This window comes from Labrus mixtus, chromosome 7, assembly GCF_963584025.1.
Source record: "Labrus mixtus chromosome 7, fLabMix1.1, whole genome shotgun sequence".
Taxonomy (NCBI): Eukaryota; Metazoa; Chordata; class Actinopteri; order Labriformes; family Labridae; genus Labrus; species Labrus mixtus.
The window spans coordinates 23,478,560-23,498,043 of NC_083618.1; the positions used below are offsets into that span (position 1 = coordinate 23,478,560).

General features: G+C 43.8%; 1 protein-coding gene across 7 annotated transcripts in view; it reads left to right on the forward strand.

Annotated features, from left to right (window-relative positions):
* The window catches only part of ptprt (protein tyrosine phosphatase receptor type T), a 292,314-nt gene that overhangs the window by 145,312 nt on the left and 127,518 nt on the right, over positions 1-19,484 (forward strand). For all 7 annotated transcript variants that reach the window (XM_061041736.1, XM_061041737.1, XM_061041738.1 and 4 more), the window contains exons 12-14: positions 6,776-6,977; positions 9,303-9,405; positions 14,494-14,770. In XM_061041736.1, coding sequence (XP_060897719.1) covers positions 6,776-6,977; positions 9,303-9,405; positions 14,494-14,770 — 582 coding nt within the window. The remainder of the gene's footprint in view (positions 1-6,775; positions 6,978-9,302; positions 9,406-14,493; positions 14,771-19,484) is intronic.

Genomic DNA, 19,484 nt, shown 5'->3' on the forward strand with positions numbered 1-19,484 from the left:
TGGGATGATTGCAAAGGTCGAGGGGTATTTTAATTTGGGAATTTGCTGGAATATTACCTGCGATTTGCACACATTGGATCACCCCAACGTCTGTATCCCTTTCAAAAATCTGGACAAAGTTATGGTAGAAAAAAATAATCTCTCCAAAGCGCACAGCTTATCCACAGGGGTACCTCAAGGGTCAGTGCTTGGTCCCCTTCTCTTCTCCATATACACAAGCTCACTTGGTTAAATAATCCGCTCTCATGGCTTCTCATACCACTGCTATGCTGACGATAGTCAGCTCTTCCTGTCGTTCCTGACGATGTCTCAGCAAGAATCTCGTCATGCCTTGACTCAAAGCTTATTGTTTGCTCTTACTGACATTGTTCCCTTTTTTTTCTAGATTCCTGCTTGTGTTGTACTTACTCTCTGATGTATGTTGCTTTGGATATAAGCGTCTGCTAAGTGAGTTGTATAATTATAGAATTGTAGAATCTCTCAGCTCACCCTGACATATTCAGGAATCTTCCAGGAATGGCCTTTGAGGTTGCAGCTGAATTGACACAACATGGTTCCCTCTTTATGAACCCAATCATGTTGCTTTGAACTATCGCAGTGAGGAGCTGATTGTTTGGCTGTTTTTTTTATTTCTTCGACATGAATGATAGAGTGCATGAAGCTGTTTTCAGGTCTGATGAATGCATTGTTGCGCTAAAGAGGAGTTCGACCAGCATGGTCATTTCCACGTTCCTGCAGTGATTGAGGATGAAACAGACGAGACCAAACAGAGGGCAACAAAAACAGAAACCACCGCACATAAACTCAAGTAAAAGACTTGTAAAAAAAAAAAAGGAAGATGAGAAACTGCCTTGGAGATGAAACAGAGGATGTTTTAGGGTCCCCAGATCCCTGTGAAATAAAACACATATTTACAGGCCGTAAGTGAACAAACTCTTTCATTTATACGGCTTTAATCTGCTCCGGATGAGTGCCTCCACTAAATGCTCCAAAAGTAAAAAGGTAGTAAACAATTTGAGAAACTCCACTTGGGTGAGTTGTTGCAACATAAAACAGAGCAGAGAGAGAGAGAGAGAGAACAAACAGCTCACATCGTTCCTCCTTAATTCAACAGGACGGAGTGGTGGAGAGATAGTGCAGCATGTTTTCTAATAAAACAAACGGCATCGTCGGAATAAAAAATGGAAAATGACAAAAGCGAATTGAAATAGCATTTCCACAGCGGCGATCCCACGACGGAGCCTCGTAAACATTGTTTGTTTCTGTAAAAACTTGGCTGCAGCTCAAAATGCTGCGGCCCAGCAAGACACACACACACACACACACACACACACACACACACACACAAAGTGAAAACACACACACACACACACACACTGCAGCTGTGGTGTTTTTGATGAAGAGGCTTGCAAGGTAAAAGCTACACCTTCAACACCCTGCATCATAAATCTTCTGCACGGACAAACAGAGAGCATAATGTGTGACCAAAACAACATATGCACATATTAACAGATGCAGAAAACAGCTGCTGACGTACAACGTGTCGGCCATTGTTTGGTACAAAGGCAACATTTGTAATGGGCTTGAAAACTGTTGTTTAAGAAAGTAGATGTAAGTGATTGTAGATGTAAAAAAACACTCAAAAGGCTCCTTTGGTCCTTTACTCTGCAGCAAGTTGTTTTTAATGACTCATAAATGTGCTCAAAAGTAAATCAGCTCAGCCTGAGTCCTTGTTTCTAATCAACTGGTTAACCAAAACTTGCCCTTTTTTAATTTCTTATAACTAACCTCGGCTGCATTTCTATGTAAGATAGCTTTGACAGCACGATTAAGCGACATTTTTAGAACACCTCATTGAAGAAAGGACCAAAAACTGAGTTGACTGTAGTCAAGATGAACGCTCTCAATCAATACTACAATAGCAAAAGACGACGTCAGGGCTGGCGGGGAATCATGGGAGTTCTCTCTGCTACTTTTTCTATGAAAAATTAATGTAATCCATATCAGTATTATCATAGCATCATCTCTCTCTGTCTTCCTCTCATTATGCACATCCCTTAGTTTGCTTCTCTCTCCCACTCTGTCTTCTTCTCTTCTTTATCTTTCCTCATTTCTCTGTCCTCTGTTCGCCTCATATTCTCACTTCCTCCATCCTAATTCAATCACACAAACACACACTCACAAAAAGCACATTCCCTCCGCTGAGTTATCCCCCACAGACGCACACTCTATTACCCAAGATGCATTGCCCTACCGTGCGCCTTGCCTTTTCATTGGCCAATAAAACAACCTGAGCTTTATGGCTCTACCGATTCCAAGTACATCAACTATGGAGGGAGAGAGAGGGGGGGCTGGAAAAGTGGAGAGGACACCTGAGGTTAATGACCCAAACTCCTCCATTTAGAAAAGAAAAAGGGAACGGGTGAGTAGATCAAGTGTGGAGAAGAGAAAGAGGCGGAAAACAAAAATATATAGGCGATATTAGAAAAGTGGAGAAAATGCCTCAATAAGAAAAAATAATAAAACAAAGAATGGGAGTCCATTACGTATCGTGGAGAGAAAGGGGGAGGGGGGGTAAGACAAGAGGAACGAGCGAGAGAGAAGAACCCATAAAAACACAGAGACGTTCATGACTTATAAAATAACAGCTATCGATGTGCAAACTCAAAGTGCAGCGTAGATGAAATAGATGATGTTTTATTGTTCCAGCCCCTCAGTCCCAGTCTGTATAAATAGCTATTGATTTAACATGTTTTATTCAGCCAGCGGGGCGCGCTCTCGGGCCTGCGAGACATCTGCCGCTGTGTCGAGGACTTTCTGCTGCAGTTTAAAAAAAACAAAAAAAACAACTGTCTTCCATCTGCTAAAGGTTTGGTCCCAAGTTTCCCAATCTGAGCGAGCGTTTAGTTGTCTGTCTGAGAGATATCAGGGGAAAGTGGAGGAGGACTTTCTCTCTTAGTTTGGCCCACTTTGGCCGAGCAAGAGTCCTAGCATACAGATAACGTACTCTCTGTATTATCAAACATCCAAGCCTGAAATGTGGTCGATATTCCTTCTATGATATCTCACTCAAGGATTTGTTTTCTCTTCCTCAACCCTCACATTTGTGTATCCTGTCTGTCCTTCTCTCTCTCTCTCTCTCTCTCTCTCTCTCTCTCGTTCGCTCACACACAAACACACACATTGCACATCACACAGTGACACATTCACACATCACCACTCCAGCCTGCAGGCCTGAAGTCAGAGCGTGGCAGCCAGCTGTCAGTGCACTGGATTTGAATCCGCTAATGGAGCGACGAGTGCCGCCTGACGTCCACGAGTGCTCCACTGCCTCACTCCCCCACACACACACACACACACACACACACACACACATGTAAACACACAGACACATCACCTCCAGCCTCGGAGGCAGCCATTTTACCCAAACATCCATATGCATCACTTGTTATCACTCTGTGTCTGTTAGCTCTGTTGCTCTCTCTCTCTCTCTCTCTCTCTCTCTCTCTCTCTTGGAGTTTGGCTGTTGATTCTTCTTTTTTTCTCAACCTCCATTTTTTTCTTTCACTTCATATTTCTGATTTGACATATGATGAAGAACGTTCTCTCTTGTCAATGACATTTTCCAATCAATTGGCACGTACAGTAAATTGATGATAGTAACCCCAAAGTAGCATTAAAATAATCTTTACATACCATAAAGTCCAGAATATAAGTCGCATCGGTTTTATAAGACGCAGTCTGTTTTTTTGGGGGGTTTCCCAGAGACTCTCTACCTGTGTGACCATTTGAGTTGTGTTGAGCGAGGTCTACAACGTGCAGTTTCTGTGCAGCTGTGTCGCTCTTTTGCGCTCCTACTAGCTACATTAAGGTAGTTGAGCTCTCAGCCTACGGTGAAAGTTGTGAAGTACCGACAGCTAGGTACGCTGCCCGACTCCGCTGGTCGCTCTTCAACTTTAATATAGAAGTCTTTCAATCAAAAACCGTTTGCTTTACATGCAGCCAGCCAGGTCTGTGTCGCTATATATCCCAGTGCAGCATACAATCAGCTTGCAATACACAATGGATGGGGATGAATTTTCAATCATGCCATCTCGAGGGAAGTTTGTGATGGTGGCGGCAGCACGGGAGATATGTGTATAAAACGCAGCCAACTTTTTTAGATGAAAAAAAAAGGTATTCAAAGTGTGTCTTACACACCAGATTTTCCTGTAATTTAAATGTTGAATGGCTTGTATCAGTGAGTTCTTGTGCTCATGTCTTTGGACCTAGTTTGCAGATTTTCTTTACAGCTTAGTGTCTCAATATTTCTCGCTGTGTCCTTCCACATCTTTCTTTTCAGTCCGTCCCATTCTTCTTCCACATGTATGAGTTTTCCCTCTCAGTCTCTGCACCGTAACTCCTTTCATTTATTCTGAATTTAATCAATTAAAAAAAAGGAGTAATTCATCAATAGATATTCTGGTGTCGCTGACATAGGGTGATGGTGAATGAGATTTCAATGCAAAAAACCTCCAAGGCTGAATCCAAGCTGGAGAGTTAACGATTATTTGGCACCTGCTCATTAGGACGTGTTTCTCAATGTCCTCCCTCACTCTCATGTCCTTCATGTCCATCTTTGCCTTCTTTTCTCATTCATACTTAATGATTAAACTGTGCATGTGTTGAGTACCTTGAGATTGATACTCTTCTCTGAGAGACGAGACGACGACAGGAAAGTTCAATGTTACATTTAACACTGAACGTCATACATACAAGCACCCACCAAGGAAAGGTTAAACAAGCTTGAATACGGCTATTTCATTTCTCCGCTATATTGACCTAAGGGCCTTATTTCTAAAGGGATTCAATAATTCAGATGTGGAACTCTGCACATTGTTTCAGGTCTAGGGAGCAAGCTGAGGGGGAAAGTCCGGTGCAAACCAATAGAAACCTGAAGAGAAGAAGTAAAAGTCAAAGATGCACATTTTATCATGTTAACATATAAGACTTATTTCTAGAATAAAAACTGAAGTGTGTGGCTTCGGTTAAATAATCCTCGGTTTAAGATACTTCAAATGAGTTTGAGTGTGTCTTTGAAAGAGAGCATGCAACAAACCACATCCCTAAAATTGTCTATCCTGACACTTGTCGTGTAGAGATGTCTGTTATCTTTATGAGCCCTAAAAAGTCATACATTTGGTTTTCTACTCATTGAGGGTTAACTCAAAACCTTGTTGTGACTCTTGAAACAGTTTCAAACAAATCTGTATTTTACTGATAGCCTGGGTGCAGGAATGGGCATCTAAGTAAGTCACAGTGTCGTCTGCATAAAGGTTTTGTTTGTCCTTACTCAAGCGGTATTTGGCTTTCGGAAAAATCAATCAAACCTTTGGAGAAGCACTTAGAAGTATCATTTTTGGACCATTTTTATAGCTGTGTCTAAATGTTGCTTTTTGCAGAGCACAATGACAATATCATTGAATACTCGTTTTCAACGACAATCTGCCCTGCCATAAAATCCTACTATATACCTGTTACAGTGTGATATTCTACAAGACCTACTCTCAGTTGTCAGTTTACTTTATCTATCAGTTTAAGCATGATTTGAAATACTGGAGATTGGCTGGTATATTGAGGTTATTGGACAAGATTTGATGTAAAGGTCATTCCCATCTTTAGAACGTCTTGAATTTTAGATTTCTCCTGTTTTTGCAGGCTTTGCTGAAACCCTACTGTCGGTGGGAAAGTTTACCTCTGGGGATTCCTTGTTGGCAGTTAGCTAAGCAGCTCTCTCCTTACATAATTCTCTATCGGGTCAAAGAATCAAACCCAGAAGACAAATGTCAGGAAACATGAAACTATCCAGGGGCTATTAGGTCTGCTAGATGCAGGAAAAGTTCTGCGTTGGTGGAGGTTTCCGCTTCACTGGGTGCCTGCTGGTTCATTCATGTTGTCTCTTTTTGTTTCCATCTCTACCTCTTTCTCGTTCTCTACACACACACACACACACACACACACTTAAGATTTTCAGTCCTTTTTTTCCTCCCTTTGAGGCTGACAGACAGACTTAAATGCACTCAGAGACCCTGACACACATTCTTGATGAAGTGCAGAAATGTGTTTGGGGGTTGAATCGCTATTAGCGTGTTTTTTTCTCCATCAGTCAATACTCTTTTGTACTGACTGTCATTCACAACGACAGCTGTCCTCCCGTGTGTGTGGATGTGTGTGTGTGTGTGTGTGTGTGTGTGTGTGTGTGTGTGTGTTCATGTGGTCGCAGACATTGGCAGCAGCAGTGCAGTGTGGAAACTTGCCAGTAGCAACATTAGGACAGACATTGACAGTTCTCTTAACAGAAGAACTATTGAAGTGACTCGGCTAGTTTAGTGGCCACGGGTCAATTTGCTCAATTTGTCGAGCGGAGATCATGTTGAGAAAACATAGACCTGAAGGAGAGAGCCAACATCGCTTCCACTGCAGCATTGATTTGTCTGAAGTTAAAAAGACCATTTAATACCAGTTGGTCTGTTTGTCAGAGCGGCTGTGGTGTGACAGTGGAGGCGAGGCGAGGCGAGGCGGGGGGGTCGCACTCTGAGGCTTGTTGTCTGTTTAAGAAATTGATTCAAATGAGCTCAGACTTACTGAAATATTCCTCCATCTTCACAGACCTCCTACAGGGAGCTGCTGGAGATCATAATTTGTATTAAAGTTTCTGAATTCATCTCAAAACTACAAAAGTCTTAATAAAGTTGCATAAATTTCAGCTGATAGGTATATCATGTTCTTCTTCCAGATTACCTACAAGGCCCTGAGCTCGTTGGACCCCAGCGCTGACCTGACCACGCAGAGGGGACGGGTGTTCAAGCTGAGGAACGAGACTCTTCACCTGTTCGTGGGTCTCTACCCGGGGACCACCTACTTCTTCACCCTCAAAGCCTCCACCAACAAAGGCTTCGGCCCGCCCGTCACCACCCGCATCAGCACCAAGATAGCCGGTAAACATTCTCCATTTATCTGACATTTGGGGACGCTCATATCTATTAGCGCATTATCATCGGTTAAATAAGGAGACGCTGACGCCGTGTTTGTTGGCTGAACGGCGGGCTGACACTCCATGAGCTGTCTCTGTGAATGAGCCAGACTGTTTGCATCTTTGTTTGTCTGTCTGGAGAACATTTCACCTCCATTTATAACCCTCTTGTTTATGTCACCTGCCTCTGTCTGCGGAGAATGTCAAAGGCACCACGAAAAAAGAAAACAATCAACGTTCCAGACGAGAGGACTGTGGAATATCCTCAGATGTTAATGCGTCTATTTTTATAGAAAGAGAGGACGTCTCTGTGGGTTCTTATATTAGTTGTTTTTGAATGGAGTTTTAATATCTCTGAATTCCCTTTTCTGCCTCTCTGCTTCGTCTCCATCACTTTGACATCTCTAATTTTAGCTCTCTTTTTCTCTAGAAATTATTTCCCAAATGGCATCTGATTGTCTTTCCTCACCGTTCTCTTTTTTTCTTTTTCAAATTTTCTCCCACATTGAGGTAGTTTTCCGACCTTCAGTTTGGCAGACAATCTCTGTAACTCTGATCTTTTTTGGGGGGGGGCGTGTCTGTTTTATCACTGAGGGCAAAAAACAATTGTGGAAGAGTTGCTGAACTTGCAGTAGCAACATGTTCTCAGTTGCAACTTTTCCAATATGGCCGCTTGTTCAGACACACCACCATCTTGGAATCCATTTGCTGCCTGTCTTTGCATGTGCAGGGCTCCATGATTAAAGGATCTATTAAACTCACTTTCACTATTCATGATGTCAGTCTGGGACACTGATACTGGCCTCTGCTGAATCCCTAATTTCAGCCTCTGCCTGAAACGCTTTGTTTCAGCTACTGTCTCTTTAAGACTCTTTAAGACCCCCCACTCTCCACATGCCCACTCTCCTCTGATTGGCCTGCTTTGTTTGCAGTCGCAGGGGAAATTTGAGTGAGCTTCCTGGTGGGCGTTTCCTTGAAAGAGCTGCCAGGGTGGGCGTGTCCAACAACTTTGCTTCATGCTTTGCTCTGATTCGTTGGCAGAAGTCTTGCAAGGTTCTTGTAACGTCTCGTTCAGAGCAGCAGGAAACCACGTCCAGGGATTATGCTAATTCATATTACATAAGGAATGACGACGAAAAACATTGCTTTGTGTGCAATATCCATCCATCCATCTGTTTTCTGCTGCTTGTCCGAGGTCAGGTCGCATTGGTAGCAGGCGCAGTAAGTCAACCCAGACGTCCCTCTCCCCAGCAACGTTTTCCAGCTCCTCCTCCTGGGGGTTTCCAAGACGTTCCCAGGCTAGACGGGATATACAATCCCTCCAACTAACTCTCTACCTCAGGGTCTCCTCCCAGTTGGGCGTGCCCAGAAAAAAAACTTCTAAAGGGAGGCGACCAGGAGGATCCTAAACAGATGCCCAAACCACTGCAATTGGCCCATTTCAATGAGAAGGAATATCTGTTTGGAATATCTTCTCGCGCATTAAAGACAAAATGTTTTACTCATCACATTTAACCCCTTGAGGAATGTTTTTGCTGTTTGCTATATATGAGCAGCATCAGATTCACCCACTGAGCTACACAGACTTATGCTCAGTCCTGTCATCGTTAAGTGTCGATCGAGTGTAAACGGGTCATCCGCGTGTTATCAGCGTTGTTTCATCTGACAACACCTACATTGATTTAAGCACGACCTTTTCCTCCGTCATCCTTTAAATCTTAACATGTTGCTCAGAGAGACGCAGCACTTCAACACGTCACAGAGGCGTCTCATTCCAAATGTCACGCCAAGCCCAATATTCATTACCTCGTCCCGGGGGGCAGAGGAGAGAGAAAGTTCAAATGAAGCGGTGCAGACGGATGGAGATGTATGGACACATGGCGGGGGGGGGGCTGGATGTGTTTTAATGACCTGAATGCCAAACTAATCAGGAGGAAACGAGTTGATGTTTTACTCAGCCTGACGTCGAAACCGCTCCTCCGATACGATGGCCATGACAGGTGAAAAAATGGGACATGTGATTGTGATGCCTGTCGGAGTGAAGAGAACATTCATCTTTGTTTTGTTCTGACAGAATATAGATACTACAGAAGATCACTGCTGTCAGATGAGAACATAATGGCAGACCAAAATGACCAGAAGAGCAGCAGCAGATTATTGCTTTCTTTTTTTTTAATGCTCTTTGTCTTCAAATCCTTGAAATATATATTTATCTGCTTTTTACACAAATTAGATGACTTCTTTCACTTTAACGGGTCTAATCTTTTTTTAAAAAATGTTCTCCCCTCAGCCCCCATGATGCCTGAGTACGAGTCTGAGGCTCCGCTGAACGAGACAGAGACCACCATCACCATCCTGCTGAAGCCCGCCCAGTCCCGCGGTGCACCGATCAGGTAATTTCAAACCACTTCAGTCCCTCACAACTTCCTCTCTCCTCTCCTCTTCCCCTCCCCCTTCATCTCCTCTTTCTTTCTTTTCCTTTTTTTTTATTTCCTCCACTCTCCTCTCCCGTGTTCCTCAAGGGTCTCTTTAAAAGCCATTAAAGTCACTCACACATATACGTCCAATTTGTATGCAAAGGAACCAAGAGGAATGGACTTCATTTTCTTTTAAATTGAGAAACAGTTTCACCATCAGTCACTGGAAGCTTTGTAGCCGCCGACTTATCGGAGCTGCTTCTCACAAAATAAAGAGACGACGAGGCTTCATGTCAAATCTCCTGACATGATGAATCTGTAGAAACTTCTCTCCGACAGCTTGTTAACATTGAAGGGATTTTTTTCACATAATATACAGAATCATTCAATAATCATCACAGGGACACTTAAGTGTGTGTTAGTGCAGTGGTTAGCACTGTTGCCTTACAGTGAGGAGGTTCCTGGTTTGAATCCCCCGTCTACTCCGGCTTCCTCCCACAGTCCAAAACATCCCCGTTAGCCCAGTGAATTAATGGCGGCCAATCCAGGGTGTAACCCCGCCTCTCGCCCAATGACAGCTAGGATCGGCTCCACCCCCCAGCAACCTGCCGACAGCTGTCTTTGATTAAAAAAAATCATCTCCCTCTTCAGGGATCCTCTCTGTGATGTTGACACTTAGAATATTAATCTGAGCCTTTCGGCGACCACAGTTGTTGGTGGATGACTTCGATCAGAAAGATTACGCTGCAGCCATCAGAGACTGTTCTGCAGCATCCGCCTCAAGCAATTCTCAAACTTTGAGTCCTTTAGACCCCGAATTATAAGTCATTATGGATCAGGTTAAAGCATCCATTTTCTCACATTTGCTTATCGGAGGTCAGGTCGCGGTGGCAGCAGGTGAAGAAAGTCAACCCAGATGTCCCTCTTGTTTTCCTCCTGGGGGATTCCCAGACCAGATGGTACAGGATATCTAGCCCCTTAAGCGAACTCTACCCTGGAGTCCCAAACAAGTCCTCCCAGTTGGGGCGTGCCCGGAAAACCTCAAACTCATACATCAGGAGGCATCAGATTAGATGCTTCCCCCAAATGTCTAAGCTCCTCACCCTGTCTCTAAGGCCGAGCCCAGCCACCTTCATTTTGACTGCTTGCATCCACATTCTCATTCGGTCACGACCCACAGCACAGGACCACAGGTGAGGGTTTGGAACGAAGGTTGACCGGTAAATCGAGAGCTTTACCTTCAGACTCAGCTCCCTTTTTCACCACAACAGTCCGGTACAAAAACAGTTAAATAGAAAAGGTGGAGAAAATCAAATAAACACCCAGTTTTCATTCTTTCAGTCCCCGGTCCGATGTCTCTATTTTAAAAATGGACACAGCTAATTTATTCTTTCTCCCTTTCTCACTTTTTTCAGCCGGCATGTTTTTTAATTAAAAGTTGCCTTTGAACATGTGATCTCATCCATTTAATTGGTGTAGGGGAGAACATTACTCTGCGGTCGCCTTCAGGGAAATCCAGCCTGGACATGGGTGCGTGGAGAATATATATCACTTCAATTTGGACTCTGGGAAATGGATTTGTGGAATGTGAGCGTGGGTCAGTGCGTTAGTGTTAATTCCTGTAAATCCAACGTTGCCACATAGAAGCATTTATCACCAACATGTGGCAAATACATCTCATTTAGAATAAGACTGCACTCAAATCACTGAGTGTGTGTGTGTGTGTGTGTTTATCAGCCGAGATCAGCGCCGCCGTGTGTTTGGTTAATGCGAGTGTTTTCTGAAAGTCTTACAGGTTTAAAGTGGAGGCTGATGTAGGAGGAGAAGCCGGAATGTAAGAAGGCATCTGTTGGTTAACGTGCACGCTGATGTTTTCTCAGGACTGGAGCGGCTCTGTTTTTTTTATTTACTCCAGAGGAGATCAGAGCGTCTCAAGTTCAGGAGCTTAGAGGAGGATGTTTACAGAAATGGCGGTGCTGAGAGGAGCAGCTGTTCAGACTGAGACACTCACACATTTACATACATGCATACACATCTTCATGAGGAAAAACAGAACAAGAGGGGGGGAGAGAGAGAGAGAGAGAGAGAGGCAGCTGTAAAGGCTAAAAGAAGATGTCAACATATTTACTCACATAAATAAAAATGAATGGAAATACAAAATGCTACACATTCACTGCAGAGGAATTAAAAGCAGAATCTCGTTATTGCATAAACACAGATTTATAAGGAATACAAGCTGCTTCAGTAGCTTTACCATATAAGAAGTAGATGAAAATGAAAATGTACACAATATAGAAGTAAAAACAGAAGCAGAGTGCCGTTATGATAGGACGGGAGGAAGAACCTGCTTGTTCAAAATGTCATAAACACTGAGAAGATAATGATACATAGACATTGACTTTTGTCACTGAGAACAAGTTTACAGAAAACGTCATGATCCAAAATATGACAGCAAGTATAAATAATAAAAGAATGCATACATGTCGCAGTGGCCGTGGGTACGAATCCAGCCTTGGCGCTGTGCTGCATGTCGTCCCCCTCTCTCTTTCTCCTCCCAACATTTCCTGTCTCTCTTCTGCTGTCATCTCTAATAAAGGCAACAGGGCTGAAAAGATCCAGGTCTTTATTTGTAAACTGGCAATTAAAGTTATCTCAAGCAGGTAAAAAACCTAACTCGAGGTTGTGACCATGAGCACTTAGTGACATTTAGCAAAGTTACAGTGGAGAAAAAAAAGAGGCAATAATCTTGAAGAAAATCAGACTCATGCTTGAAAAATGGAAAGGATGAAGATGGGATAAGAAGAAGGAAGGGGACAAACCGGGGGGGATAGGAGCTCAAGGAGCCAGTTTCCCGGCAGAATATCAAAGCTTGAAACATGCTCTTAAAGACACATACACAAAAGGAGGGGCGGACGAAGATCTTGGTGGTTGCTGAGGCTCTTTCTGAGGTTAACTGAGGTCAACTAAAATCATGATATCACATTGAGGACCTGATCCACTTAGAATGGATTACGCCCTCTAATAGCAACATCAAATGTGCAGAAATAGTAACCACAATATTCCCCCGTTTTAGAACCCTATCTACAAAAGAGTTTGAACTAATCATAAGCGGGGGGTGAACACACCCACATGGTTTTCCTGCTCCACACAGTTTGCTCTTGTTTTGCGTCAGAATGTGGAGGAAAGGCCGTCTTCACCTTTAGTCTGAGTGAGCTGAGCTCTCATGCTGTCAGAGCTGTTCTGTCATCGTTTTGTCATCTTTGTACATTTTATTTTCCAAGATGACTTTAAATTTCCCAAACTAGAAGATCGTTCTCACAGAGAGAGTAGAACAGCAACACTCGAGGAGACACACGGGAGCACTCACAGGATCACTTGTCGATCCCAACACATCAGGAAAGACACAAACAAACTCAGGACTCCCCCGTGGGCGTCTTGAACCCGGCCTCGGCGTCCTCTCTTGTGCAGACTCTAAGAGCTGTTATGGATATTTGAGGAGAAAGACGGCGAACAGCGAAAGAGAGAGAGAAAAGGCTCGTCTTTGGTCATCCGCAATTATCTTTTTATAAAAGCGGCCAAACTGGAGCGGGGATAATTGGCCGCGGCCCCCTTCACAGGAACATACATTTCCCTAATTGCGTATAATTGTGAAGTGAGTTCTTGGCGTTGAGGACGGAGGTAATTGCGGCGGGCTGCTGCGTTTGTCCTGACCGCTAAAGGAGCCCTCAGCCATTCATGAAGCATCTCACACACACACACATAAACACACGTGTTGGAACAAGTAGAAGCTGCAGCACATACAGGAACATGCTAACGTGCTAGCATGAGCACACCCTCATCTATTTCTGCACACACACAGTCCTGGATACACACACACACACACTTCACACTTTGCTCCTGAGTCAGCACACACACACACACACACACACACACCTGATCTGCAGCTGCTCTGTCAGAAAGTGAACTGAGATTTGCTTCCAAAGTAGATCCAGCCATTCGTATATATAAGGAAAGTGACCCTTGGAACCAATTCTACATGTTTCAAAGGTTGTTGGCAATTTTCAGAGAATTCTTTTAGCGCTCTTCTGCTAATGCTTTAATTGGCCAAATGGATATGGAGCACTCTGGAAATTAAAGCTTTTAATAGCAGGTGATCCAGAGAGATTGAATAATGGAGATGAGGATAATAGTGTGAAACAAAGTGCAGTTCTGGTTGTACTGTATGACGGAACGTATCATCCTCAGAAGTTTTTGTCTGTTGATGAAGTACATCTTTAAACTTTTTTTTTTTTTTTTTTTTTTTTTTTTTTAAACACCAGCTGGAGCATGAATTGGTTTGGCAGCAGAAAGGTATGCTTTAGGGTTTTGTGCATTGAGGTGCAAGTTTTGTTGACGACGAAGAGGTGGAGCAGAGGTGGGCCTTAAAACTTAAATTCCACCAAATGTGTGTTCGGTCTGTCTCCGCTCCGTTACAGCAGCAGAATAGTTAGGTTTTCACTTTATTCAATGTGTGTGCTTCCTCTGGCTCCGCTCCGTCCCAGCTCCGTCAGTCCGGAGTCCTCTGAAGCAGATACACAAGACTTCTATTTTTGCAGGATGTCGGAGCATCAATTTACCACAGAAAAGATCGAGCAGGACGGGAATTCCGACATCAAAACAACATAGACATAGAGTCAGAAATCAGGGAGAGAGAGAGAGTGGGGAATGACATGCGGGAAAGGAGCCACAGGCCGGATTCGAACCTGGGCCGTCTGACAAACAAACGGCTACAACGAGCCCTTTCTCTTTCAGTGTGTGTCGACCATGAAATGAGCTGTTCAGACCAAAGTTGAGTTTTGATCCAGGCTGCAGACGTTTTTATTTCTGCTTGGACGTTGGACATTTTTGAATCACTGTGTGTGTGGCTTCTGGGTTTGTTTCCACCAGCCTCAAGTGGACAGTAGAGGAACTGCAGGCCTCCCTTATTACATTTTCTCTTTTGTGTGTTATAAAGCTACAAAACCAGCCGGATGTTTGACAACCAAACCGAGCAGGTACTAATCTGACTGTGTTTTGTGTTTCCAGCTCCTACCAGCTCGTCGTAAAGGAAGAGCGCAAGTCAAAGAGCCGCCGTGCTGCCTCCGAAGCCCCTGAGTGTTTCTCTGCCCCCGTCAGCTTCCGGAACGCCTCCATCCTGGACTCCTCTTACTACATCGCTGCTGAGCTGCCGCCGTCGAGTCTGACAGTCGTTCAGCCTTTCACGGTGGGAGACAACAAGAGCTACGGAGGCTTCTGGAATCCTCCGCTGTCTCCGGCTAAGAGCTACGTCATCTACTACCAGGCCATGAGCCGAGCCAACGGGGTGAGTGTCGAGACTCCAAGAGTACCTTTTAATACCTTAACTGTGCAGAATGAGACCGCTTTTGACTTTGGACCACCAGAATGGTCTTCATTTTCAAATAGTTGATCCCTGTAAAATTTTTAATTTGAAGGTGCTTTAAAACTCTAAATCTTAGGCAGTTATGAAAAAAACAGGAAACAATCAAATGTGGCCTCAGGTAGTTAGACCTGTCCCCGATTAATGACTTACATAGTCCCACTTGATTTGTCAGATTACAAGACAGGGACAACAGATGGAAATTAACTAGCTAGCTAAATCTGGTACGAAGCATTTCTTCTCTTCTGTTATGTGTTTTCTTGTACACTGTCCCTGATTCAAATAAACTAATAAACTAAACTAGAAGTCACACACACTGATGGCAAAAGTGTGTGTGGATTAAACCACCACAGCAGCCACAATCTACGCATCTGTCAGATCATCAACAATGAAAACCAACCATTTTTAACGTCTTTTAATTTACCATTTGAAGACTTACTGAACTCTCACAAAGACCAGTCCTCACGATCTAGACACAGATTGAATCCAAACACATGAAATCCATGAAGATCCACAGACTGGGGGCACTGGTGGCGCAGTGGTTAGTGCGTGTGCACGCTCAATGTGTGGAAGCTGTGGTTCTCCAAGCAGGCGGCCCGGGTTCAAATCCGACCTGTGGCTTCTTTCCTGCATGTCATTCCTCAATCTCTCTCTCTCTCTGTGGGTGCCTCTCCCAGTTCTCCCGGCCAATCACACGCAATTGTGCAGATGACTGACATTTCTCTGAATTAGAAAAAAAAACAAGACTGAAAGTGAGATGAACAGACTGAGAATTTGTTCTTATCTGACAAAACAATTCTTGATTTAGTTAAATGTTGTGGACATAATATGGTTAAGAAAGTGAAATTGCAATGTATTGAATCACAATTCTCTGCATATTGCAAAATGTTTAAAATTGCAATAATATCGTATCGTGGGGCGTCTGGTGATTCCTACCTCTGCATGCCATTACCAAGTTTATGTGAATGGTCACTGGCTCTGAGTTTAAGAGAGTGTGTAAGCGGTCGAGGGCGAGGTTAAAGTTGTAGAGCGCGTCCTGCAGGAGCAGTTTGAATAACCCTCCAAAGCTTCAGGTTGAGTGCATACACCGGGATGCTTTTTATTATCAGACAAGAAATAAGTGAAAAGACAGAATCACCCAGAATCCATCTGTGTGAGGGCTTCCCCTTCTTGCCCCACCGTTATACCGTCTACAAATATACCAACACACACACACTCACACCTCCCCTCTTCTCATAGCTCATTCACAACTTGAACTTAGCTTTTGAATTTCCATAATACTCTGAACCCTGCGAGGGTTGTTTTAATTTTCCGCTGCCGTAACCACGGTAACTCCATTTTGGCGAGCGGGGCCCTGCCAAGCTGGCTGATGCCGTGATGTAACATCCTCCTCCAGAAGGCAGATTTCCCACAATGCACTCATACGGATAGAGACCTAGCACATGTGGGTTTGAGTGAGGGGGGGGGTTCTTGCATGATTGAGCGAGCGAGCGCGCTTGTGAGCCGGTGGGTTTGACAGTGTGTGTGCTCCCGCCTCGCCCTCGCCAGCTGTGTGTATGGATGTACTCAGTCCCTAAATCTGGTCACATAAGAATTCCTTATTTGATTGGATCTCAGTCAATCCAATCACTGGGAGGTTTGTTTTGGGTCATGGATTTGGGGCATTGTGGGGGTTTCAGTGGGAAGTTGGTTTCAAAAAGTAAAAAAAATAAAAAAGAGAATTGGCCCTGCACAGCCGCCATAACCCTGATCATTAGGTAAAGAAGTGGAGCATAAAAATAGCTTCACGTTCATCAAACTCATGGACTTCTGCCACTAAATAAAGTTTGTGTTCTGCACATCCCAGAGAGGAACAATTATTGGTTTACGAACTTCCATGCCTTTCAAACTGAACACTTTATTAGTTTGATTTTTTGCTTTGAAAACGAGACAGCAGATTTGAAAACATGACCGTTTTTTAAGCAATTATTAAAGTAAGAATGTGCGACTTTTTGATCCAGTAGATGTCGCCCTTGAGTACCAGCATGAAACCAAAACAAACTGCTGTTTGGCCACACCTCCTCCATACTGAAGCCTCCGCTCTCCTCCAGAGACACACCTCCAATCCCCCTCCACGCAAAATTATCCTCTGCTCCGGCTGCAATCACCTGTAGTCTGCATTGTTGTGTTAGCATGCTAATGTTAGCGCTCTTTAGTTAGCTCGTAGCTTCACATTGCATGTAAATTGACACAGAATGAGCGGATCTAAAAACTCTTACTAACATCCAAATAATCAGTGACTATGTTCTTCTTCTTCTCTCTAGTACTTGACTAAAACAGCTTTTATACACAAGGGGAGGAGCCGGCCGTCCCGTCCATGTAAACACGGCTCTGACAACAACACAGCCAGCGGGACTCAAGCTTCTCACTCATTGTAGACAGTCATGACTCAGAGAGACATTTACACAGGATAGACTGGACGTCGCACATTCTTCCTTCCAGTTGCAGGTTAAAGACATTGCCACTCCCGCCCAGTGCTCGCGTTGAATCGTCTCGAGTAATACCTGCAGCATTCACACAACATCTCACCCCGACATCCTCTTTCTGGATAAAGATGGGATGAATAATGTTGACTGTTTGTGTTCCAACATCCAGCTCTCCCCGATCCTCTTAGCTGTGTCTTTTCCTGCTCACGTCACAGCAGAATCAAAGGTCGAGCTCACACACTATGAAACAGCTAGGGACACTTTTAGCGCCTTCTTCAAGGACTCGTCTTCACGCTGAATGTTTGCTGACGACAGCCTGTTTTGAAAGAGACGTCTCCTGTCACAAAGAACCAGGATGAAGGTCTTGCATCACGTCCTTTATTTGTGTGTGTGTCTTGAAAGACGCTCCGACTAAAGAGAACTGGCCAGAAGAATGCATTGAAGGCCGGCTGGCGGCTCTGAAGACGTGTGCACAGCGCCGTCTCTGCACAAAGAAAAATGTCACCATTTGAATAATTCATTCTCCAAATTCAATCTCTTCATTATATACTGTCGCAGCGGAAGTGATATTTTGTCAATCAAGGATTTAAGTTATCTGCGGTTCTCACAAAGTCCATGTGATTTCTTTAATTTCCCCGGGCTGTCAGTCACTCTGTGAGTAGGTGTCACACGGCCGATGTCTCATATATTGGAAAGAAGCTGCTCATTTACATTTTAGAGGACTTGGCTGGTTTGTTGTACTTTGATCCCATGCATGAAAGTCTGTTCCTCGTTCTCTTGCCTCTCGTGGATAATCCGTCTTGGGTTGTTGTTTTTTTTTTTCTTTCCTCCACCTGTCCATCAAGGGGGAGCGTCTCTCCTCCCTCTTTCTCTCTTTCATTTCCTGTCACTCTTTCTCTCTCTTGAGAACATTTACAGGGAATTGTTTCTCTCGATCCACCCACTCTCTCTGTCTCTTTATCGCTCACTGCTGTTTCTTCCTTTCTCTCTAAATTATTTTGTCCTTTGTTCTTCCCTTCATCCCATTTTACTGTTTCTACCTCCACCGTTATTTCAATCTTTTCCTCTCCCTCTGTGTTTTTGCCCACTCCTTCCTTCTCCATCAGTGTCCCCACACGTCCTTATCGTCATCCGTGTTTCTTTCACTTCTACACCTTCTCTTTCCATCCACCCTCGATCTCTATAGTTCAATTTGTTACTTCCCAGTTTGCAATCTTTCTTAACCTCCCACCTCATTTATTTTTCCTCCTCATCTTCCTCTCTGTTTTCTGCTTTTTTTTAAACATTATTCTCATCTCCCCTATAACCTATAATCCTTTCATTCCTACTTGTCCACCCCTCCACCTTTCTCATGTCTTATCCTTCAATTCCTTTTCCCCCTGTTTTTTCTTCCCAGCCTGTTCTCAGTGTCAGATTTGTAACAGGTACTGCCCTATAGGTCGTTTGTTTTGATGTGATTTTAATGTATGGAAACACAGACGGTAGTTTTGTTGTGTTGCAGGGAGGCCCTGAAGACAATTAAAAATAAAAGGCCCTATGAAAATCTGTTCTCAGGGTCTATAAGTCTGTGTGCCCAGATCTTCAAAATATGGGGACGAATTCTAAATCAATCAATCTTTATCTGTTTAGCGTCAATTCACAACAAGTGTTATCTGGAGATGCTTTACTAAAGAGCAGATAGAAGACCTTACTTGTTGTTCTGGTACAAAGACCCAACGTTACTCCATCATGAGCACCAACATTTACAGAGTTACAGTGGAGAGAAAAAACTTCCCTTAAGAGGCAGAAACAAAAAAAAGTGCAGAACCACTGCAGCTCTCCGCATGTTCACAAAGATTTTCAATGAATGCATTCCTCGCTGTGTGAACATTTGTCTGATGAACATTTCAGGCTTACTTTAAATGAATCTGTTTTGCTAGATTGGGACTAAGACTGAATTGACTGAACATCTTTTTGGCTGCTCCTTTAACAAGTCACCATCTCTCTCTCTCTCTCTCCCCCTCTCTCTTCTCTCTCTCTCTTTCTCTCTGGGGCGACATCGGTCTTCTGCCAGTCTCTCGCCTCCCATCATTGTGCCAATTAGTCGACGCTTTGCACATTAAAACTGCTCACCAGCGGCAATCCTGATTCTCCCTCTGTGTCATGTGATGTCACACACATACTCACACACACAT